This window comes from Netta rufina (assembly GCF_964035555.1).
Source record: "Netta rufina genome assembly, chromosome: 8".
NCBI lineage: Eukaryota > Metazoa > Chordata > Aves > Anseriformes > Anatidae > Netta > Netta rufina.
In genome coordinates this window covers 10292915-10317241 of record NC_140131.1, presented here as the reverse complement: position 1 = coordinate 10317241, position 24327 = coordinate 10292915, and the positions used below count along the sequence as shown (strand labels likewise).

The window sequence follows — 24327 nt, the reverse complement described above, 5'->3', positions numbered from 1 at the left end:
GAAATTGACTGGATTTCAAGTTGACAGCATCCCTTTAAACTTCAATTTTCCTAGATCTCAGACATGTAGTATAAGATCTTCCAGTCCCATCTGCTGTTCTTGCATAGCTGCTCTCTCCAATCCATTTTTCTAGTGGCCTGTCTGCTTTAGTTTTGAGGGTCCGAGGCTTGAAGACAGTCATTTGATAATTTTTATTTTTTTCCCAAGCGCCTGCAGTTTTGCTCGCACCGCAGCCTACTTCTGGGAGCCTCGGGTCAAACTTCAGCCGTGAGCACCGAACGCGTGATTGACGTGATTTTAATAGCATTTTAGAATACAGTTGTTAAGTCATGGGCAGTGAGATTTTTCTAAAGGAAAAGGGAGCACGGGTCTCAATGGCTTTAAACAGCTCCTGTCTCCGCGTGTCGTCTCTTACACTCGGCGGTGAAATGCATTATCGAGTAGTGCCCGGAAAGTGGCTAACTGCGTTTGACACACGCCAACTCCCTGCCTCCACACTGGATAATTGCATTGTCAACTGTTCAGCAAAGTGGCAGGTGACACTGCAGCCGGATTGATTGTCCTAGCATGGAGGCTCCGAAGACTGTCAGCTACCCAATCGATAGAGTTTACACAAGACACCGTGACTGCATCTGTAACTAATTTCAGTTTGAAACTCGCAGGATGCGGCGGTCCCTGTTTCCTGGCCGGTTGTTCTTGGTTGCTCGCATCCTCTCCCTGCCCTGGAAAGTTGCTTTCCCGCTGCAAGCACGGCTTTATTTCTTGTTTTGGGGCTGGAAGTGAAGAAATCAATGGCGTGTTTTGTGGTTTCAGAGTTGAGGGCATTGCAGCACATGGCTAACTAGCAGCTCCAGTTTTCCAATCAATAGGCTGATCAATTGATTAAATTAACACTGATTTTTCTTTCTTCTTTCCAGCTTAGAAAAGAATTAGTTTGGGGGAAGAGCATCTGGGCTTGGCCTGTGAAATTTAGGCCTTTTTTCCTGTCTTTCCCCTACGAACACAATCTCTGTGCTCATCATTATTTAAAGCAAAGCACACCGAGGCCCGCCGCTCGCAGCGGCCCGCCGTAAGCCAGGGTGTTGCTTTCAGCTGTTCGCCAGCCTCGCTGCTTCATGCTTGGCTGCCTTAGAAAAGTCATCCTCCAAGCTCTGCCGTGCTGCTTTATTATTGGCAAAGTTGCGACATTCCTGTGATCCCTGTCAGTGGTGCTTATTGATCCGGCGATGTGAATCTGCTTAGCGATTCAAGATTACTTTAATTCTCCCTCTTCCTTTTTTGTTTGTTTCCACCCTCTCCCCAGGGGAACAAAAGCTTTCAGATCCACCTTTCTCTGGCTGTGGAAAACCAGCCGTAGCCGCGAGGACTGTGGCTGTTGCTGCTGCTTTTGTGCTTCAGCTCTGGGTTTTTGAAGAGCAGCCTTTGAGATCGAGGCGAGGCTGTTCTCACCTTAAAGCATCATGCTGGCACAGAGCTCTGGGAGGCAGCTCCGTGTGAGTTGCCGTGCCAGATCAGCCCTTTGGTCCAAGTGCATCTTCCCCATCTGTAGCCCTGATGGGTACAGGGAGGTATAAAAGAAAACTGCTGCTGGGCAGCTCTTTGGTGCTGTGCAGGGTGGAGAAGTCTCTTCCCCGAGCCTTGCAGCAGCTGGCTCTTGTCCGTGTGGCAGAACTTGCCTGCCCTTTGTTCAGCACGCTGCTGCAAAATGATGTTAATGGTCATAAAATTATACGGCCCTTTCTTTAAAGGCAGCTGTTCCTCTGATCTGTTAGCAGGGACTGCTGTAAGCGTCCAAGATGCTGCTGAGCAGTCAGCTCCGTGGGAGCTGACAGACGGCCTCAGATGGATGCATCTGCTGTTTCAGGGGTGCGCTGGGATGCCGCAGGCGGTGTCAGTTTCCCAGGTAAATCATGGTTTCCCTCAAAATGGATCTGGCTCCAGAGAAATGAAACCCTTGTCCCGCAAGCAGCTTTTCATGGCTTCTGAATGTCATTTTTCCTGCAGCCGGCTGTGAAAGTTGCTGGAAGAAGAATTCTATCCCTGTTTGTGTTAGAAAAGATGGGGGAACAATTTGACTGCCCAGAAATATGGCTGGGGAAGTGTTATGAATCTGGAGGGCTGCTGTTCAGGTTGGCCTCATTCTCTGCCTTGCTCTTGCTTTCAAGAACCCCTAATGGCTGTTTCTTTCTTCCCAAATGCCTTTTAAAATAAAACAGCATCCGTGCCATCTTGTCCTCTTAGTACTAGTTTGGGATACTTCAGCAGCTGATGAAATAAACCCAGTTTAGAGCCATTCTTGGGAAGTGTGTGTGAGGCCTGGCCGTGTGTCTGCATAAACTACTTTTATTGCCCTCATTGTTTTTACTCTGCAAGAAGCCAGCAAGTGACATTTCGTTAAGAAAATAGAGTGAACGTGCTGGAAAGGGAGGTTGTGCAGAAGGGGGTTACTGCAAGGAGTGTAATTAGCAAAGGCTACAGTTCTGGAGATTTATAGGAGGCTTTTTCTCTTCTTTCCTCAACATGTGCAAATTACCTGTGAGCAGAATGAATGTCTCTTCCCAGCCAATACAGGCCCCAGTAGAGCTGCATGCCGAGATGGATTTGGATTTAGACCCACTTACAGAATTTGTTCTAGAAATCCGGAATTTTGTATATTCCCAATACAAATTCGAACCTTTTCTTCCTGGGGGCCAAACAGGAGAAACACTATTCAGATGAGCTTGATCCCCTGCACGGGCAGCATCTAGTAGCTGCTGTCATAGCAGTGGTGCAATTAATACTGCTGCTAACGCTTCCATTTTGTTCCTTGGTCATGTTTGGAGTGAGGGTTTTGGGACCAGCTGCTCTCTTCATGTTTAATTGACTTATCTGCCCAGGTAGGAGTTAAGGAGCAGCGATGGGGCGCAGTAGGTCCGTGCTTTCCCAGTTGCGCTGATGAAATCTGGCTGAGGGTTTGGCTCTGGCTGTGTTACCTTGCTGCTCCTGAGACTGCTGCTCGCCGTGTGAGCTCGTGTCTGCGCGAGAGCCAGCAGTGCTGCCAACACCTGAAGCAGCATATGTTGTCACTTGGGCCATCTGCTGCCGAGCCTGATGGAGAAAAGGAGGGACTTCAATGCGAGGCCCTCTCCTCTGTTCTGTTCTGCGGATCTGCTTATATATCATGTTAATGACTCTCGATCTTAGCTCGAGCTGCCATTCACTGAGGATGTGTTGAGACGACCTGTCAGCTGGGGGATTGCACAAAGGAGGCGAGATTTGAGAAGCAGTGCAGAGGTCAGCGAGGATGCTTATGCATAGGGGACAGCTTAGGGGAAAGCAAAGTGCTCTGAAAACTTAACGCAAAAGGGAAGAAAAGGATTGCAGGTGAGATTTATCTGCAGCCATTATTAATCTGTGCATGGAAGGAAGTGGGAAGCGTTTCTCTGTCTCCTTCAAGCTCAGCTGACTCCTGTAGCCTGTGGGTGTCTGCAGCCTGGTGGTGGTGAAGAGGCACGGGATTTTTTTCTGTTTCTCAGAGCTCAGCCTCTGTATTTGAGAAACCCTGGTGCTTGTGTAGAGCACCTAAAATTTTCAGAAACTGACTTGAGTCAGAGCTCAGGCGGACTGCTCCGAGGCCAGCCCAAGCAAAGCTGTGTACACAGTGCTGCAGGGTGGCGGGCGCTGTAGGTAAGTGATCTTGATAGGTACATTCTGATTGATGGGGGAGTTTGTCTCCCAAACTGTCACAGGGTTTATAGAGGTGCCACTCAATACCAGTGCTGGAATTGCTTGTCAGAGCACCTGGCTGCAAGAGCAATGGGGATTGGAGACAGAGCTGTAACTTTGTTTTTTCTCTGCTTAATGGCCCCAGCGTCTGACCTGCCTGCTCACTCCTGTTTGTCTGGACCTTAAGGAGGCAGCAGGGATTAAGACTGTCAGAGAATTGTGCTGCTTTCGCATCGGGAGGCTAATTGCATCGGGGCTGGCAGCGTATGACAAGCGGTTGCCTCCTACCAAACGCACAGCAAGGAAGAAAAAAAAAAAAAAAGCTCTTTCAACAAGGAAATGAAAGATATGGGAGAGTTTGCATTTTTTTGTTCTAATCTGAAAGTAGTATTTTCAAATTCATGTGTGGAATTGTGTTCTTTAGGCCTTAGGTGAGTCTCTGTGTAAGATTCGCAGCTGCTTCTACGAATAACAGCTTCAGGATCGCATCTCCCGTGAATTCCTAGGTCAAGCTTACAACTTAACATTCAGTTGTCAGATTTCACTTTATTAACACGTCGGGATAAAGTTCTAGTCCTGAGCATTGACCTCTGGATAGCGGCATTGGTTTTAGAGGTCTGCTCTAGGCAGCACTGCAGAAGGCAGTGAATTACTGCGTGTCCTTCAGAGGCCGAGCCCTGCCGAGGAGCCCAGAGCACGCTGCTGAATTGCAAATCACCCGGGTGTGGTGGTAGAGGGTCTTCTGGAAGCTCCCATTCTCCTCTGGTGGGTCTGAAATAAGGCCATCACGAAGGCTGTTTAATTCTTTGACACTTCCTATGCTCTATTTCGCATTTTCCTCACTCCTGGATGGTGCCGTAGAGCTGCCGGCGTGAGCTGAAGTTCTGAGCCCTCCTTACACTTGAGCTGAGTTAGTGAGAAGCAGGTGTGATCCTATCAGGCCTTCCTTGCATTTAGTGGCCCTCTTAATCCATTTATAACAGCACTTGTCCAGAAATCTGGTTTGAATGAGCCTGAGATGAATGAATAATGTCAAGCAGTTCAGACGTCAAATATTTGAACAGCTGCGTGGGTGTTTTCACTGGCTTTGTGCATGGAAGCAACCCCAGGAAGTCAGACAAGGAGGGTCAGGTTGAAACTGTGGCACCAAACCCCTGCCCCTTGGAACTGGCCTCAAAATCCATCCCTGCTTCAGGTGATGGTGTAAGAACAACCAGCCTGCCACCAGCCCTCGTACAGGTGATGCTGGACCGAGCTTTGCATCCTCTTCTTCCATGTTCCCTTGCATGCAGTGGCAGTACTGGGACTTAGAGACCTTTAATTCACATTGGAATCATATTTGGTGAATATTTTTTCCTTTTTTCAAAGCAGCCTCTAAAGTCCTAAAACCAACAGCACAGCTTATGTTCAAAGTCTCTAGGTACACAGAGGTTACTTTGTTTAGCACACAGTTTCTGAATCAGTTTCCTATCATGTTGCAATAAATCACACTTGGGGTCGTGTTCAAAAAAAAAAAGTCCATATTTGATATAAAGATAAGTGTTGGATCACCTTATTGTGACTTCCTTAGGCCCTGGCCTAGGAGTGCCTGTTTGATCAGAGAAGAATTTGCCCTTTTCCTGCAGCTCATCTTAACCTACGAACTTCTCTGTTATGCCCTCCTCTCTGCAGGAAGCACTGTATCAGATCAGCCCCATGTGTACCTGTCATCACAGCGTGTCCTGCCCAAACCCTTCCCCTGTGCTGGGGAGGAGGGATGTACCCTGCTGGGAATGCAGTCATTTCTGTTTCAGAGCTAGATTCAGCAAAAGCTCTGTGGAGTATCACCGTTACAGACCCATAAGGGATTTTCTTAAGTACAAAGGTTTTGAGAGCAAGGACAGTGGGATTCTGAAGGCAAGGTGCCGGAATATTTGTAAATTGTGTCTCAGTAAGCAGCTCGTCTTTCCTTAAGCTCTGACCATAAACCACTAGTTGGCTTGGGTCACTTGGGAACGAAATTGATGGAAAGATGCCTGATTTCTGAGTGCTTGGCGTTCTTGCAGGGAGATGCAGGCAGGTAGCAGTCCCATTTACATTCAGCCTTTTGGACCCCCTTCCTCCCAGCGGGCTCCAAGTGTTCATTGTCTGGCTAACATTCAGATCACCTCTGGGACCGGCCAAGTCACAGCTCCAGCTTTGCATGATTTGTGTTTCCCACAGCTACAAAAGAAAAATGAAGACCTGTGTGTCCAAAGTTTATGGCCTTTGAGAAGTGATGGGCTAAAGTAATGCCAGGTGCAGGGGATGGTGTTACAGCAGGTTAAATGCCAGGCCTGTAAATTACCACCCCGGCGCCCCCTGCGACTTCTCGGGCAGCTTTGAAAGACTATCCAGCTTCTTTGACAGGTCTCTCTTAGTACTCTAAATCTTCTCCCAAGCGTTGTGATGAACTGAAGGCTTCGAGATTTACTGGATGAGCCATCGCAGCAGGAGAAGGCAGCTCGTGACATATGTTGGCCGGCCGTGTGCAGCCAGCGGGCTGCGAGGGCTCTGATGGGAGAAGGCTGCCCCACTGCTGGCCTGCGAGCACGGCTCCTCTGCTGCCTGACGCAGAGGCTGGATGCTGCATTGTCGATGCTGGTTGTGTTACCTCTGCTGAAAAGTAAAGGCTGGCAATTACTTGGAAGGAAAAGGTGGTTTATGCTTCTAGGAAAGGTTAGTCTTAAAATCGTTGTCATGCCGCGGTTATCACTCGTTAAGGACCTTCTTTATATTCAGGGAAGAGAAATATCAAATCCATATAAACAAATTTTATTGGGCGCTTAATGAATCAGTGAGAGCATCCCTTCCTAGAGAGCGCCAGTAAAGAGCTCTGTCTGCGTGGTGTCCTTGGAAATCAGACCTTCGCCTTGCCGTGCTCTCTGCACAGATGCAGACTGTTAGAAATACAGCTTGGTTTTCTGGGCTGGGAAAGTGTGAGTCTGCTGCTGACAGTGTGAGGTTGTGTAAGTGTGCTGGTGGGAGCCCAGTGGGGTGAACAAGCTCAGCCATCGCTCCTAAGGTCTGGGAACATCCTATTTCTTCAGCTGTGCACCTTGTATTCTTTGTTCCTGTGTTAACAGTAGTCTGTCTTCTGCACTTAGAACCAGGTTTGCAGTGCATAAACCTACCGAAGCTAGGGCTACCTCTGCCTTTCTCATTGAGTGTTTGCAGTAGGATGTGCTCCCTGTTCTAGCCACAGATTTAGGTCACCAACTGTCTGGATGTCCCAAGTCCTTCACACTCCGGTAGGTGCCCTCTGTCTGTCCAGGTCTGCTGTCCGGAGAGTAGGATATGAAACGAAGGAGTATACCAGAGGCAGCCAGAGTGAGCAAGTTTTTGTCTACATAGCTAACGTTCCTAAACAGAATTAAATTGCAAATGAGGACCTTGTACCACCCTCAGATTCAGGACACTTTTACTTAATTTTCAGTCTTAGGGAGAAGGCAAGTCCAATGTTAAATCACATAAAGAGCAAGTATATGTGTTTCCCTTCAATTACTAAATATTGGGAAGTAAATACAAAGTGAAGGTTCATCTCTGTAGGTGCTTGCACTCTGATTCAGTTAAAGGAAACCTGATTACAGTTGGTAATAACACAGTAAACAATATGTGTGAGAACCAAAATAAGTGTATATATTGTTAGAAAGTGGCACATATTGCACATTTCTGTCTTGGGTGGAACTGTTTGCTCTTGCTTACTGCTGGAGTTGTGACTGGACTCGTACCTGATCCGCCCTTGTTAGAAGTGCAGGACTCCTGTTGACTTGCACTGGAATTTGTTCACAAGAAGTGTTTGTAAGGGGCTGGTAATGATTGTGCAGCCTGATCTTAAAAACAGGTTTGCTTTTTTTAAAACATTTTCAATAGCTAAAAAAAAAAAGTCTGAGGTTTTTTAATGGTATTTCTGATCATACCTTAGCTTCTGCCTGCCCTCTGCATCTGAAGTAAGGACTAATTCAGAACATCCTTGTGGCCTTCTTTTACATACTAGTAGTGTAGCTTTTGTGTTAACCACTTCTATGAAAAATCAGCCTTTTTTTGCTTCTATTCTTTTTCTGTCTTTGAGTGAAAAGACTTACAGTGCCTTCAACTTACAGATAACTTGCATGGACAACAAAGGGTTACAAATCTTTCATTTTCATTGTTGAGGGGCATTTTAGAGCATAAAATATAGGAAATTAGCATATCTGTGTTTTCTGTGCAGTCTTCAGAAAATAGTCCTTGTGCGGACTTTGGAGATGGTGCTTTTTGTGAGCGTGTTCAAAGTAAAGGGTGGTCTGCAGGCTGGTGCTGTCCTCAGGAGAGCCCCTTCACTTGTCTCCAGTTCAAATACTCACCCACATATTCTTTTTTTTTTTTTTTTTCCAGGTTCTGGGTTTATCATGTGCAGTGGCAAGGAGAATCCAGACAGCGACGCTGACCTGGACGTGGATGGGGACGACACACTTGAATACGGGAAACCACAGTATCGTTTTTTGAAAGGCTCTTACTGAGAGGGAACCTAGAGGTGCACCTTCAGCTAGCTCTCATACGGTGCTGCTCTGAGTAGTGTTGGACAATGTGTCCAGCTGTACTGGAAATGGCACCACCTTCCCCAGTTACCATGTTATTTGAACTAATGGGGATTCCCAGTTGCTCCCTTTGAGAGCTTTCTGTTGAAGCAGCACAAATTCAGACCCAGTTGGTGAAGTCTGTATGAGACTTTGCAGGAGATCAAAATTACTTTTTCCTCTGATATCTGTTTCATACGCAATACTCATTACCAATCTCTTGTCTCCATCCAAACTTCTTCCATATAGATAGCTTTTCTTGCTCTGTGGGTAGGAATTTAGTTTATTTTCCAAGCCACCCACTTGATTTCAGGGGCTTTGTGCAGTAAATATTTCAAGCATTATTCACCTGCCACTGTAACTGAGAGACTGAGTTTTTATTCCTTTCATTAGACACTTCATGTGCAGAACTGGCATTAAGGGCAGTTTTCTGGAACTTCTCCGTCTAGGAGCTAGACTCTTCAGACACAGCTTCATGAATTCTGCCCTACAGCAGCTCTGTAGCCATCAAGGAGGAATTCCTGCAAGGATATTAGGCAGACATTGACTTAGCTGTGATGAGAGGGAATGTGTAGCTGTGAAATCAGATTGTGTTGAAATCTCTACCAGCCTTTAACACTGAAGCCCGAAGCCTTATCCAGTAGAAAATGTCTGCACCCCTAACAGAAATAATGGAGTTGTGTAAATTACACTTGCAGAGCTTGAGGAATTGTTTTTCTCTTCTAAGAGGCTGCAGCATCATGTTATTGTCTAAGGACTTGTCTGTATCTTTTCACCTAAAACATTATCCAGAATCTAAAAGCAAGCCCCTCCGTGGATGCCAGCACCTCTTCTTGTTACATATTTGTTTCCAGTTGCTATGAATCTGTTCTGTGTCCCAACCACTTTAGAAGCCCTTCCACTGTCTGCAGCAAGGCTGTGTTCCTTAACCACTTGTGCTCAGGTACACAGAGGCAGACGTTATCCCTTGCACTGGGGAAGAGCCAGGTGAAGCCAAAGAGAGGGAGGCGCTGCGAGGTGCTGTTTTAAAGTAAGTGCTGTGCCTTTCTAATTCACTTTCATTACATTTGGGGAATCTTAATTAGCAGAAGGGATCCATTCACTTGAATGCAAAGGTCATAACGAGGGAGGCTTGCAAAGAAGCAAGTGTAATGGGTGGGTCTCCATCTCTACCCACGCAGCCTCATAAAGCCTACCTGCACACCCTCCCTCACCCTAGCCACTGCACCACCCAGCCACTGCTGTCATTTCCATGCGAAGTGCTGGACAGAAGGTAAATTCTGCTTATGGGGAAGCTGCTGTACCGGGCTTTGTGCATCATCATGCTTCACGATGAAAAGTATCCATTCAGTAGTAGTAGTAGTGTAATGTGATGCCACGTGAACAAGATCTGAATCTTGTTCAGTGCGTCAGGAGTCTGGTGCCTAGGGTGTGATTTCATTGCATCACGTTGGTGTTGCAAAGGTACACAAACTAATCCTGCATGCAGGTCTGGACAGGGTGTGTGGTCTGGCCACTAATGTTTGTGGAGAATGTAGGCAGACAGCATTCAGTGCACTTGGGGAAGCATTTCAGGCAAATAAAATGAGTCTTAACAGGGAGCTAGGATTGCTTTCTAAGCCCTCTGCCCTGCATAAAACAGGGCTTAAATTACCCCTCTATCTCTTTCACCAAGTGATCCTATGAGGTCAAGGTTGAAGTGATTGATAGAGCAGTGAAATGAAGTTTTCTTACTGCTTAGCCTGTCACAAACACTAGTTCAAAATTACGTTCCACTCCATAGAAATGTGTATTTGCCACTCTGGATCCAAACCATTGATCCATTCGATACTTTGCCAACAGTGTTAGTCCATAGGCAGTGCCTCAAAAATTTTAAAGCTCCTTCACAGTTAAGAAACAGGTATTGTAGCAGGAGGGTATCTGCTGTGGACACCTAATGCTTAGTGAGGCAACTGAAGACGTGACACAGGAGACCTAGTTCCTTCGGGTGATTGGACCTAAGACTTTTTTTGCTGTTTGCACAAAGTGTTTGAACATCTTCTGGGCTCATGATGTTGCTTGTAAAAGCGCCTTGAAATTCTGGCAACTTTCTGTAGAAATGCAGTAGGTTAGCTGATGTCCTGAAGCATGAGCCTAGGTTACGTTTTGATTGCAACTGTCACAGCTCATAGAGCTGAAATGTCATACGGCCACAAGTAGGCAGGCTGCTGGGAAGGTTCCTTTCTGTTACTGCTTGCAAGTGAGTGCACAAGGTTAGGAGTGGTCTGCACTTCAATACTGGTGTTCTTCAAATGGGAAAATGGAAAAGATGGGACATGGTGGCATACAGTTACTCCTAAAGCAAGAAGCTGTTGGAAAGTGGAGGATTTCTGTTTGCCAGTAAGGTTTTCATCTTTGAAGTTGTGTATTCAGGAATGATCCTTAGGTCATAGGTGTTATTTGAATCCTAGGCCTTCAGTCAGCATCACACCCCCCGTGTGATTCAGCAGAGGCCCCAGCTAGAAGAAGAGCAGGTTGGGAGATCAGTGGTGGAGATGCAGACTAGCACACAAACACCTCCTGCAGCAGGCCAGCAGCTCACATTTGATGCCTAGACTGATGATTGGAAGTACTGGGAGAGATGTGTGTGGATTAGGGGTGGAAGGGCTGGCTTTTCCCAAGCAGCAAAATCTTCGTATTTAACCTTTAGCATTCTGCCTTTTTCTCTTTTAGTGGTGGCACACCCAGTACTCGAATAACACCGGAGTTTTCTAAATGGGCCAGCGATGGTGAGTGTTAAATATGTACATTATTCTATATGCTACAGGAGGGCAGACATTCCATATCTTCTGGTGGTCAGTAATTAGGTAAATTACAGTTACAAATGCTCTTGTGCAGTACCAGCAGATACATATTCACTTACTGTCACACTATCTTTCTTGTAAATTTATAGCACAGCTAACTGTAGTCAGTGGATGGATCTGGGGAAGATCCCAAAAATGCAATTGTAAGCGGTACGGTGATAGAGATAGGGGTTGGATTGACTTGCTTGTCACTAAAAGACAAACTACTGTATCACAGAGGGAGCCATCAGAGCTTGACTATGTAATGTTGTTCAGCTGCTGGGCGTTTAAGCTATGTAGGCACCTGTTAATTTTTTTTTCCAGTTGCTTTATCATCTTCCTTTCTTTAAAAGGGGATGCTAGAGGTTCTGGGATTTATCCTACCTCTTGACCTGTAATAGAGACTCCAAAGCAAACAAGTAAATGTGAAATTTGTAATTCATGTTATTTGTAATTCAAATTATTTGAAAGCTTGTAGAATTAATTGGGAGGTGGGGGTTAAACCCATTCAACTGTTGCTTTGTTTTTATTTAATGCCAGTAGCACTGGAAATGTAAACAGCAACCCAGTGGAAATATGAGAATAATAAAACCTGGCGCTTTCCAGCTGTAGATGCCAAATCCATTTCCAGAGCTGGGCAGTGCTGTTCTAGCTCCCTTAGGAAGGGAACTGAAGCTCAGCGACCTGAAGAGATTTGTCCCAATGATTCTGTTCCCTGTTCTGTTACTGTAATGCTTTGGGCATTTGATTCCCAGCCTTTAAAGTATCTACAAGACGTAACTGACTGCCAGTGGAAGGGAGGGGGGATAGAACCAGTTTTGCCAAGGGCATGATGATTAAATGAGGAGCATAGGATATCTATTGCAGGCATTTCCTTCTGTGGGGTAGGCAATCACATCTATTTTCTGTGATGTAGGAGCACTTGCTTGTAGGTGTGTTCAGCTTCAGTAACTCCAGCGACAGCAGCGATGAGGAAGCAGCCCTCATGGCGCTCGCTATGAGCTCTCTTTCCTTCATACCTTTTACATGAGGCAATGGTGCTGAACCTACAGCCCAGAGGCTGGCCCCAGGACTTCTCATCTGGCTCATTTCTGACTGTTATCTTTGCTGAAGGCTCACATCCCCTCCAGTGTTGGGAGGAGCCATGGGACTGCTGGTAAAGAATAGAGCTATGAGCAGACTGTTCTGTCGTACTAGTTACCTGGCATATATATTTTTCTCCGTCTGTGTCTAAAAGGTCTTGGAAAAAGGGAGAAGCTGAGAGCAGGGTCTGGGCTGGATAAATTTGCCCCATACCCACCTTTCTGGAAGAACACTTTGGCGTGGCAGCTGCATCAAACCTTTCTGATTTAAATCCTGGCTTATGAAGCTGATGCATCTGCAGGGGTCAGTCAGTATGAAGTGAAGAGAGGTTGGGTGTTGTATCTTCAGCCCCAAATCTTAGAATTATGCTGTCCAGATAGGGGGCCTGCCTGCCAGACAGGGGCAGGTGGTATTGGTCTCTTCTCTTTCCAAAAAGTGACATGAAACTGACTCAGTGGGGTCCTCTGCTTCTGAAACTGTAACTCTCTCAGACTGTTTCATCTCGGTGATCAAATGTTCTGTTACTAATTCGTCTGTTTTTCCCCCAACAGAAATGCCCTCAACGAGTAATGGTGAAAGCAGTAAACAGGAGACCATGCAGAAGACCTGTAAGAACAGTGACATTGAAAAGTGAGTGTCAAGTTGGATAGCTTTCATTTTTTCTTGGTTTAAGAACCATAGGGTGCCATCTGGCATTCCCAGAAGCAGTGCTAGCCTGAGGGCAGGCATATTTGAAGCTTTTATCAGTGAGGGGAAGTTTTGCTCTAACATGAAGCCTGGTCTCTGAGCTGTTGTTGTCCTGGCTTATCATTGCTATGTTCACACAGGGCCAGTGGGGAATTTTCCCACAGATATCTGCATGGGCAGGTACCCAGTGACCAGGGATTAAGAGCAGCTTTGAAATGGCTTCTCCACTGTAAGCTTACAATCTGTGTAAATAGATATACCCATGCTTTCCACCATATGTTAGGTGTGGTGGGTTTTCATATGTTGTATGGTGCCTAACAGTGCAGATTAGAGCTGAGACTTTGGACAGGGGGTAAAGATTCAAACCTAGTTTAACCTGACAAAAGCAATTAGCTTGTCAAGCTGTACTTTGATTTTTCGATTCTTCCTGCAAGGTTTCTGCTATCAATGTATCCATGGAATCCTGCTCTTGCTTTTGCTGGAGAACTGACTGTATCATTTACCACAGTTTTTGTGAGGAGTCCTTCACATTGTCTCTATTCTGTCTTTTCCATGGTACTTGCTTGTTCCACCCTCCATCTCTCCAGCAAAGGGGATCCCAGCAGTCCCATAACTTGGCAGGAGCTTCGCTGAGAGAATTTCTTTTCTTTTTTCTTTCATTTTTCTTTTCTGCATCTTAAGATGCAGATTGCATCTCTCTATGACTGCTCATGAAAATATGTCTCAGTTCCTGAGTTTGTTCTACCTGCAAACCTTCCAGCTGAATTACAAGTTTTGAGTCTCAGTGTTTGAATGTTTGATAAAGCAGGTGCTCCTCTTCTCCTTTCCTTTCTCTGCTAGCTGGATATCCTGCAGCCTAGCCTGGGATAGAAAAAATTGTTTTATCTGCACTGTGTGCTTGAGTAACAACCTCTCTCCTCAGCCTCCTTCTACAGGCTGCTTGACAGACTTCCTACTCTGGCAGCTTTTGACAATCCAAGCACAAAACTACAAGCTCTTCACTGTTGTCATGGACTGTGTTAACTAGGGGATTTTTTGAGTCAATAGTGCCCAAAATAAAATGTTGCCCCACGATCATTTACATTTTGTGGGGTGAGGTACACTGATAATTTGGGACGGGGAAAAATCTCATAGTGAAATTAAGCTGAGTTTACAGAAGGTTATTTTGCTAATGTAATTTGTTCTTTTCCTGTCACTGGTCCTGATGCAAGACATTGTGCCCCTTGTAGGTTGCAGGGTATCGGACAGTTCAGGCAGCCTGGCAAAGTGTTTGTTCACAGTCAGGGGTTAACTGAGGAGACTCCCTGCTGCAGAGGAAACTGCTTTGTGGTCTCGGCACTTTGCTTTTACAAGACATTTTATTGGCATGTCCCAAACACGGGCTGTCTGCCGTTTGATACTTCTCAGTGAGCAGACTTTGGCTGCGGACTACGGAGCTGGAGAGCACAAAGGTCGGTGCAGAAGCAGCTTTGTCCTTAAAGCGAGCCAGCTGCTGCATGTGTCCTGGTGGCAGAGTCTTGAGGATACATGCATCCCTTCTGCCCTGATCTGTCAGCTTTTGTCTCAGCCACTGCTCAGCTTCCCTTTGGGCCTCCTGCCTGTCAGACCAGCGGCCCTCACCCTCCCAGATCCACTCCTATTGAAAATCTTTAAACTGCAGGAGCTGAAAGGATTTGACATTTTCCAGAACACTTGAGCTCAAGTGATAAAATTGACATAGCTTTAATAATCTGATCAAAGAGGCTTTAGCTAGCACCTTTTGAAGGATCCCAGAGTCCTTTCCAAACAACGCTCTTGCCAACTCTGCTGTGAAGTGGAGGAGTGTGTGTGTGCTTGCACGTGTGCACGCACATGTGTATGTGCATGCACCTTATTCCACAATAACCTTGGCCTGCTGAAGCTTCAGTGCCGCAAAAGGTGCGAAAGGTCAGCAAAACCCAATAGAAATGACAGGAAGAGCCTTAGTGTCTTGCTGAGTCTTCCCGATAATGCTGATTTTTAAAGTAGCAGGGAGAGCTTTTTGTTTTAAGGCCCTTTATTTCACCGAGATTCAGAAAGCAAGATGGTGTTTCAGGTGGAGAATTCCTAACTGCTATTTTTTTTTCCTTCTTCCCTTTGAGATTCGTGTGTGATAAATAGTTTCTGTCCTGCCATTTAAGGAGTCTGAATGCTCTGTGTGCTTGTCGGTGTAGAGGGGTTCTGTTAAATTAATTGATAACAGGGATCAGAGCTAGAAGCCTACAGAAAAGGAGGGGGAAGGGTTTCATACTGTCTGGCTGTTTCCCACTCTACTGCTGAGCCATGATATATGGCGACCCAGCCCAACAGGCTAAATTGATTCATCTCTAGTTCCTGTTTCTTAATCTGGAGCTAAATTGGTTTCATTTTTCTTGTTTTGGGTGGCGCTTGCAGGAAGTTTTTGGCAGCTTCACTTTACACCATTGTTTGTAACTTTAATTTTTTGCTTTTAAATCTCAACGTTATTGATTGGCGTGTTAAGCCCTGCGTAGCAGCTGATTAGCATTTTTGAAAATGTTCAGAAGCACGTGGTTTGCCACCGGGGTCAGCCGTGCTCCCCCTTCAGAGCAGTGCCTAATAGATTTAGCAGGGGTCTGTGTAGTGATCCTTACCTCGTAAGAATGCTTTTCCTTCCCCCTTCCCTCTTCCAAAAATAAGCCTAGGTGAGGAGAACGATATGTTTGTGTTTTGTTTGGTTTTAATTCATTAGTACCGTACAGCAAGCCATCCTTCTTATGGCATGCTGCTGAAATTCTTTGCAAGTTACTTCAATCTAAACCCTGTTTGTTTTTTTTTTTCTTGGAAGTGTCTGGCCTGCCAAATGACCAGATGGGGCTCAGCTCCCCCTGCCCCAATGGGTCTTTAGCTCAGGAAGGTTTCCTGCCATTGATCTCTGCTGTGTTAGGTTTGAATTTTGGGTGGCAGCCACAGGTAAGGAGAGACCTGGTGCTGGGCCCAGCTCTCCTCAGCTAATCTTGCACATCCATGGCGATGTCGGGTGTGCGGGCACCACAGGGTGCTGAAGGCTGCTGGGGAGAGACAGGTCGTGTGTGGTGGGGTGGCCCTCAGCAGATGGCTAGAGCTCAGCTGCTGAAAACTTCCTCATCTCGACGTGAGATACAGCTTTGCTCGGCAAGAGCGGCCTGTCCCTAATTGCCCAGATTCCATGCCCCGACTCCTCCATGAACACTGTGCCCAGCTGAAGGCCGGCTGCACGCTCAGGGCCACCAGAGTGCCGTCCCCACACAAGTCTTCCTCCCTCCTCCCTCCGAGGTGCTGCCCGCAGGGGCGTCGGCGCCATTTTGAAGCTGAGGTTCCCCGGGGTTAAAAGCCAGCATCTTAATTCAGAGTGCCAATGTTCAATTTTGCTTTCTGCCACCAGACTAGATTGCAGGCCAGCGAAAGAGTCTGGGTTAGTGGCCCACTGGGTCACCTCCCATTTGTTTTCCTCAATTTTGTGTTGTCATAAATTCATTCCAGCCCGTTGTGGTTGATCAGTTTATCTCCGCCGGGGCAGGGAGCGCTGCGAGCATGATATATGACACAGAGCATTGTAGCCAGCCTCTCCATGAATCACTCCAGCTGTTTGGTGTCAGCCCCAAAGCAAACAGGGCCCGGCCGCTGAGCGTTGACTACGATGAGCTCAGTATGGGAAGAGACATGACGTATGAATGTTTATTTAATAATTCTCTAATATTTCCAGTGAAGTGTGGCTGTGCCTTCTGAGGGGGGGGGGAGTTGGCGGGAGGGGAGGAGGTTGAAGAGGGAAACTCTAATCTGTTGGGGTGGGTCATAAATCAGGCAGACAACATCATTAATCAGGGATGGGACAGAACTGGAAGGAGGTGGGACTGGAGCTGCCATCCTCGGTGGGAAAGGGGCTGCACTCTTTATTTTATTTTTTTTTTTTTTTCCGTAAAACAAATCTTGTTTCTGATTCCGCTTGGCCCCAGCAGCACTGCCCGCATAATAGCAAACCCGGACGCACGGCTGTTTAAGTGAGTACGCTACCTCTGCCATAAACCTCGCGATGCAAGCCTGCCAAGCATTAAATCCCTTTATAATTATCTTCTTTATATAACACTTCGTGCTCATCATGCTTCATTGGATGAGATGCTTGTTGGGTTAAAAAGAGGGTCTGGGAGACAAAAAGCAATTGTGTGTGTTCTATTTTTCTCATCTTCTCTCCCCCCACCCTCCCTCCCACACCTCTTTCCAAAGCAGCTATTTGGAAAGCGTTGGCTCCGGAGGAGAGCTGGTGAGGGATCATGTGAGGAAGCATCACTTAAAATTAGTTCAGGGTGGATTCCTTGTGCAAAGAGTGAAACGTGTGAGAGGAGTAGGTGAGGTTTGGGTCTCAGGGTCTCTGCTCCTGGGGAGATGGGTTGAGACTGGAGCCTCTGCTCCAGCGTGAAGCCAGAGGATTAGCTCAGGCCTCAAAGGGAAGGAGCCATGCTTAAGCCACTATGTCACGGGGAAACAGAAGCCGTTGTGCATTCACACCAGAGGATAAGCATTCCCAGCCCTTTGCTGTAATGTCACACCATTAATAGGCTTTGGCGGTAGACAAGAAAATCGTAGAGCAAGGATAAAATTTAAAAATTACTTGGAGTCATTAAATGACCTAGCCCTTTGTGCTCCAAGGGTGAACATGATGCTGCTGGTGAGGATCTGCAGCTGGAGGGTCTGCTCTGAGACCAGCCTGTGCAAACCTGAGACAAGGTCCAGGAAGCTGAACTGAACCGTGGGGTTGCTGAAGCCAGACCGAGGAGGCACGGCTGGGCTGGGTGCTGCTTGTGTCTCAGGGCTCGTGTCCAGATTTACTGTGTATTTTGTAGGTTTAAGTTCTTCCTTTCACTAATTCAGTAGAATGTAATACGTACTGGTGGTCACAGTTGGAAGAGCGTGTGGGCAGATGTTGAGGTTTTTTTACGAAGTGAGACATTCACATTACATCATCCTCCAGGTTGGGTGTTCAGGCTCTGGCGGTAGAGAGCTGGGCTGGGTTTCTTGATTCTGCTCCCTCTTTTAACTGTTCCATAGAAACTGGGTATGCCAGTGATGGCCTCAAACCTTATTCCCACTGTGCCAACTGAAATTCTGTCACAGCTCGCCACAGGCTAGTGGTTAACAAAGCCCAGCAAGGCAGGCTAATGGTAAGAGCTGAGACCTGGGGTGAAGATGGCATCTCTGTTCAGCACAGCTGTGTCCAGAGTTTTTGGTCTAATTCTCATGCCTTGGTGGAGTTCTTTATAGACATGTATTTGACAACTTTCTGTAGTTTGCCTGTAATGTTTCAGAGCTGAAGTGTCTGCTAACCCAGGGTGGCTGCCGGCAGTGGTGGCAGTAGCATCCCTGTCCTGCAACAAGTTCAAACCCAGGAAGGAATTTTCTTCCGATCTTGGAGGCATGGTTTAGGCATCTTGCCCTTCGTGTCTCTTTGCCCTCCCCTGCTCTTCTTTTTTTTGCCTTTTTTTTTTTGCCTTTTTTTCTTAGTTTCAGAAATGCTGTTAACTTTAATTTGTGGAGTTGCTTCCTGGGAGTGAAAAATCGATGGGGGGCTATCGCAGTGTGAAATTCGACTGTCACTATTGAGCTATAGAGTTAGCAAGATGTCTCGGAAGGTAAAAAATAAATCGTGGCCCAGCAAGTGCTCAGCTGTGCTATTTCAAAGGGGATATGAGGCTGATGGTCCGTTAGAGGGTACTTCAGTTAGATGGATGATGATTCCCTGTGAAATATTGGAGTTATTCCATAGGTAAGAGAAACTTTAGCTTATAAAACACAAAGCAGCTGCCTTCTAACAGATGAATTCTGCCCTTAGATGTGTGAGCAGCTTGTCAGAGAGAGGACTTGTCCCTAAAATTAGCCTGTCGTGTTTAACAATGTCTCTGATGGAGCATTTTGGATCCCGCTGTGTTCCTTCTGAAAGTATTTTGAGGATGTGACTGTTTATTCACATCCCTTACCTACGCTGTAAGAATTAACAGGCAGGGATGGATTATTTTTTTTAATTTATTTTTTTTTTAGGAAATATTTGTATGGTGCCCAGAGGCTCTCAAGAGAAAAGTAACAATTATTTTTAATGTCGGCTGTGTTCCCTGTTTGGATGGGAATGTTCCTTTGAAAAGCAAAAAGGGGGTCATCTTGTGCCCCTTCCAGTGCCAGTTTGCTGTTGCTCCTGTGCATCTGTTGGAGGGCAGCCCTGGCCGTGCAGGCTGTCTGCGTACTGGCATTAATAGGGCTGCTGCTTTCTTTGGCACTTGCTGGCTATTATCACAGAACTCAGTAAGTGTTTGTGCTGTGCCAGCTGCTGTGTGACAACAGGGCGTTGGATTACAGCTCTCAGTAGTTTATGCATTTCTTAGATTATAGCTGGTAAATATAAATATGAAAGAGTGAAAAAAAATGAGTTTGTGTTACTTCTCAGCTAAACCATGTCTGGGACAACTGTAGAGCGTGTAATTTTCTCTTACGCTCATATGCACAGTTGTGATACAACTGAGGGGAGCTTACTGTTGTAGGAAGGAGTCTTAAGCTGTATTTAGCTTGGTGGAGATTTCCCAAAGAATGTAATGACAGCAGAATTCATTATGCTTTCATATCTCCTGTGCCTCTGTAACACAACCCAACAGTCTCACTCCCCACAGTGATGTAATTAACGTTGTTTGATAACCTTGTTGATTTTTGCCCTTGCTTCACTGTCAGTGCTCGTCTTTACTCACTCCCCACCACTGTGGCCAGTTCATCCTATTTATCCAGTCACTTCTCCTCCTTTCTTCCTTGTTTTGGACGGTTTCTATCCCCCTAAAAACTGCTGTTTCCCACTCAGTTGCATAAGCGTTCCAGCCCTTCCCTTGGATGGCCAGCTCATGACCTGTCCTTCCTCCCCATTGCTTGTTTCCTTTTCCAGCTCCGGGACCACAGTTGGTTATGTGATACTAAAGTGCATTGGCCTCTTTTAATGGCCTCATGTTTCTTTTTGAAGGCACGATTACCTTAAATGATGTTAATTCTGAGCCTTTCTTTCCCCGTGAAAGGAAACGGCCGCGGTGTAAAAGTTCTAGGCCGGGCAGCACAAGTTGTAGGAAGTTGTCTGGAGGATGTGTTATCGCGCTGCCCTTGTGCACCTCCAATCAGTGCTCATGAATGGAGCTTCTGGAAAGCAGATCACCTCGACGGTAAAGCCCTTAAAAGGCTGCAGAGGAATCCAAGTGCTGCTGTAGTAGCATAGATATTTCCTGTTTATTTCGGCCGTTTGGAGGCAGGCCATGGGAGTAGAAAGCATTTCATTGTGCACAGGGGCTGGCCGCAAGACTCTGCCACATGTCCAATTTCTGAAGACTTTTTCAGTTAGGAATCTGCTATTCCTCTTTCACCTCAGGGATATTTTGTAAATTTAATGCCCTGTTTGTCCAGCCAAAGCTACCGATGATCCCAGACTACCTCCAGGCCGCAGGGAGATGTTGGGCTGCCACAGATGTAAGTCTTCCAGGAGAGAAACAGTCTTGCCTGGCTCTACATGGAGCTTGGTCACAATCCAAACTTGTTTGCTTGTGGATCAAGGCGAGTCTTGGTAGGCTGGAACCTCCAACCCATGTGTTTCACTGGGGAGAGGGGCTGCATTTTTTTTTTTCTCCATTGCCAGAAAAATGGCCCTGATTTATGTTCAGAAAGGATCTCTGGAGGTGCATCGTGCTTTCTGTTTGGAGTACACCTGGGATCACCAGGTTGAGGGTTGTATTTGGAAGGTGAATGGACACGTTAATGCATTAGATATGCATTTATTTATATTTAGGCATTCTGTTTTGAGGATTATTTTCTAATTCAGCCAGCGCTGCCTCAATAAAGCCTTGCTGCAGCAAAATACACTTTGGTAGCCTGGCTTTTTCCTTCGCCAGTAAAGCAATGGGATTGCATTTATTTCCTCTTTGGAACAGGGGACATGGTCTCTAAATCGAAATCAGAATGACCCATGCATTCTTTCTCCCAGCTTTCATGTCGAACCATAATTGCTCAAATGGCACAGTTAAAATTTTGGCGCGAGCTCAGACTTTCACTAGCCGTCTTTTTAAATCAGTCCCAGTGGCCAGCAGATACTGTGTAGCCCTACAAATGCATCTAAACATGCTGACTCCGAGGCTCCTTCCATTCTGAATGATCAGCGGTGCCATCTGTCTCTGTTTTGATTGGGGCTGGGCACATGTGTCCCAGCGAAATGTGGGCCAAAAAAAAGAGAGAGAGAGAAAGAGCCAGTGCCTGAATTTACTTCCTGCTCCTGTAAAGACATTGTTGGGCTCTGTGTTGTAGAGGCGGAGGAGAGATGAAAGCATAATGAATTCTTCTGTCATTAAATTCTTTGGGGAATCTTTACCCAAGTCCCAGCTAAATGCGGCTTAAAACGCCTCCTTGCAGCGGTAAGCTCCCCTCAGTGGTATTGCGACGGTGCATGCAAGTGTAAGAGAAATAATTCTTCTGTGGGGGGAAAAAAAAAAAAAAGACAACAGTTTTGGTTTGCATCGAGATGAAATTAGTCAGAAGCAAACTCTGGATTTGGCAAGCAGATGATGGTATTAACAAGTTGTGCAAGCAAGTATAAAATAGAGGCGCTCATGACGGAGGGAGCCGCGGCGGCTGTGTGTGTGTGTGCCCTTGCATGCACCCCGCTCCAAATGCACAACTTAGAACACGGAAATTAGAATGGGGAACATTGCATTATTCATAACTTGGCAACCAGAAGCCAGGGCACTTTGCCAAAATAAACTATTCTCTATAATTACAGGTGAAGCAACATTCTTTAATATCTTACAATGCAAAAACATACATTAATCAAGGAAAGAGGGCTTTTTTTTTCCTAGAGGACAATAAATTAGCATCCTTGCCAATTTCCTCAATACATGTGACAATGTTTTACAGGATTATAAGTCAGCCTTTTTAAAGGAGGTTAGTCTAAAAACAAATAAACCCAATAAATGAGATTTTTAGCTAAATAAAGGGGAAGCCAGCTCCTAAAGTGTTGATGGCTTGCCAGATGATTTGCTTTTAGTGCTGGCATCCTCATAGACGGAGGGTCTAAACTTCAGTTGGTGTGATTTGACCTGGCTCTACTGATTACAGCTTTGCTGGGCAGTTTTCTGCTGCTAGGGATGCGGCCCCTTCTGCTGTAGCCAGCTCATCTAGCGAAATAAAATCGCGGCACATCGTGCCAGTGCTGTAGGCTGCACCTTCTGGGGCAGTTAGCACTCAGTCTGCCACCAGCGACTGGCGCTCGGGTTCTTTCAGACTTACAATACTTAAAATTTCTGAGCTGTGTCTGTTTCCTTTAAAGGCCACCTGTGACTTTCTGTTAAAATGGATTCTTTCACCAGGTTGAAAACAACAAATGTTCTTCTCCCAGCAGACTTAGGGCTCCTTTCAGGTGGTGTTTGAAACGCAGGTAACGAGGAAGTTTTGTTGAAGATTACATATGGCGAGGTGGTGCCAAGACAGCACCATCGTGCTCTGCCGACCCTCAGTGCTAAATGGCTCGGTGCCCTTGTCACCAGCATCACAGCAGCTCTGCCCACCATGTTGCAGTCTGATGAAACCTGGTCACTGGGCTGAAAAGGTTGCTCTCACTCAAATATATTGAAGAATTGTTGCAGTGAAGTGGTTGCACAGTGATGTTGGGGTCTCCTTTGGATCATTTTTATCAGGTCTTAAAGATGAGTGCCCCCCGAGGCAAGCTGTGCACAGTAGGCTTCCTCTTCTGCAGTGCAGCCATGGTTATGGTAATTGTCATCTGTGGCTGTGGCTGGATGTGGCCAGGAGCAATTTCTTTGCTCCTGGAATCTTCCTTCAGCTCGACTCTGCCTTCAGAGCATTGACCAGCCTGTTTCTAATATTTATGATATGTAAGCTGCTGGTGACCTGACCTCTGCCCCTGGTGCGGGGAAATGGCAGGTGTGTTCTGCTGGGATCAGGTCCTCCACCTTGCACAAGGGGAGATAAATTCTTTGTTTAAAAATAAAGACGTCACGCTCAGATTTGTTGGGGGACTGTACGTTCTTCCTTCTGCCACTCTGTGTTTACAGGCTTATGAAAACAAAAATAAATGCATGAGGAAGAGAGAAGAAGGTCAGAATATCAAGTGTCAAAAGTAGCCCATGAAATTTTATTAGTGGTGCGTTTAATCAGTGCTAAGCATTTTTTACAAGGTACATACAAACAGTGGAATTGTAAAAATTTATGGAATGCTGTGTACAGTGTGGCCGTTTATGAAGAAAGGAAAATTTATATCCAGTAGAAATAAACCAAAGGGGAATGTTTTACGGAGACTCGTCAACAGCAGGGTACGTCAAGTGGGATCTGGGTAAGGAGAGGATAGGGTATTCACAGGGGCTTACTGATCTTTGGGGTGGTTTTCTACCTCTTCAGCAGTTGTTTGCATCTTTCTGTGGCTCTCACATAGGATGCTGGATGCAGTGATGTTACTTTTTTTTCCTGTGATGGAAAGGAAACAGAAGTGAGCAGCTGCTGCCGGTGTCTGGTACGGAGCTCTTGCTCGTGGGCTCATTCCAGTGCAGCAGCTTCTTGAGCAGCACTTAATATCCAACTGGGAAGGGTTAACTGAAGCCAATCACTTTGACATCAGCATCTTTTTGTTTCCTTTTTGGTCCGGTATTTTGTTGATGATAAAGCACAGACTTAGTCAATTGAGAGATTCCAGAGCTGCAGAATCAGAGATAATTTAATTAACGGAATTGCTTGTGATTGCCCACTGGGACAGCGGGTAGGAATTGCTCGATTTAATTTGGAGAAACAAAGATCACATGCATGCTAATGTTTGACAAATAACCAGTGTTTGGGTTAAAGTTTTTTGCAAAGAGGAGGCAACCACTTCCCATGGGAGATTTCCCGGGACGTGATCACTGAGTAACGCTCAAACCTACAGCTAGGTCCTTGTTCTCTCAGATGGTATTTTTGTGCCTTTCTCCTGGCCCCTTACACGAACAAAGCAAGGATGTGCTCAAAAGAGGAAAGTTTGTTCTTATTTTTGGTGCTGACAGGAGGGGAAAAAATGCTATGAACAGTAGAAAAACAGATTGGGCACACAAACTGGAAACTATCGAGTGCTTTTTTCCCAGTCCTGTAGACTTGCTCCCTGGTGCCCAGCATCCACAACCATGACTGCCGAGTTGCAGAAGAGTTAAACACAAAGTCCAGAGAGAGCTGCAGGACCCAGCTTCCTCTACAAGGAGCCCTTCCTTCAGGTTTTTGCTCATGTGCAAGGAGGTATCGGCGAGGCTGCTCACACCTGCGTGGCCGGAGAAGCAGCAGCCCGGGGCTGGAGGCAGAGCTCGTTGCAGCAGTTGTGCTCAGCAGGTCTCTCCCAAGGCTGACAAATGACGTTATCCAAACACGTCAAATCAGAGCAGCGAGGCGCAAAATTGCTAAAC

General features: G+C 46.2%; 1 protein-coding gene across 7 annotated transcripts in view; it reads left to right on the top strand.

The window, feature by feature from the left end:
* The window catches only part of RNF220 (ring finger protein 220), a 186339-nt gene that overhangs the window by 149724 nt on the left and 12288 nt on the right, over positions 1–24327 (top strand). For all 7 annotated transcript variants that reach the window (XM_084291013.1, XM_084291016.1, XM_084291015.1 and 4 more), the window contains 4 exons: positions 8098–8194; positions 9223–9309; positions 10992–11047; positions 12736–12814. In XM_084291013.1, coding sequence (XP_084147139.1) covers positions 8098–8194; positions 9223–9309; positions 10992–11047; positions 12736–12814 — 319 coding nt within the window. The remainder of the gene's footprint in view (positions 1–8097; positions 8195–9222; positions 9310–10991; positions 11048–12735; positions 12815–24327) is intronic.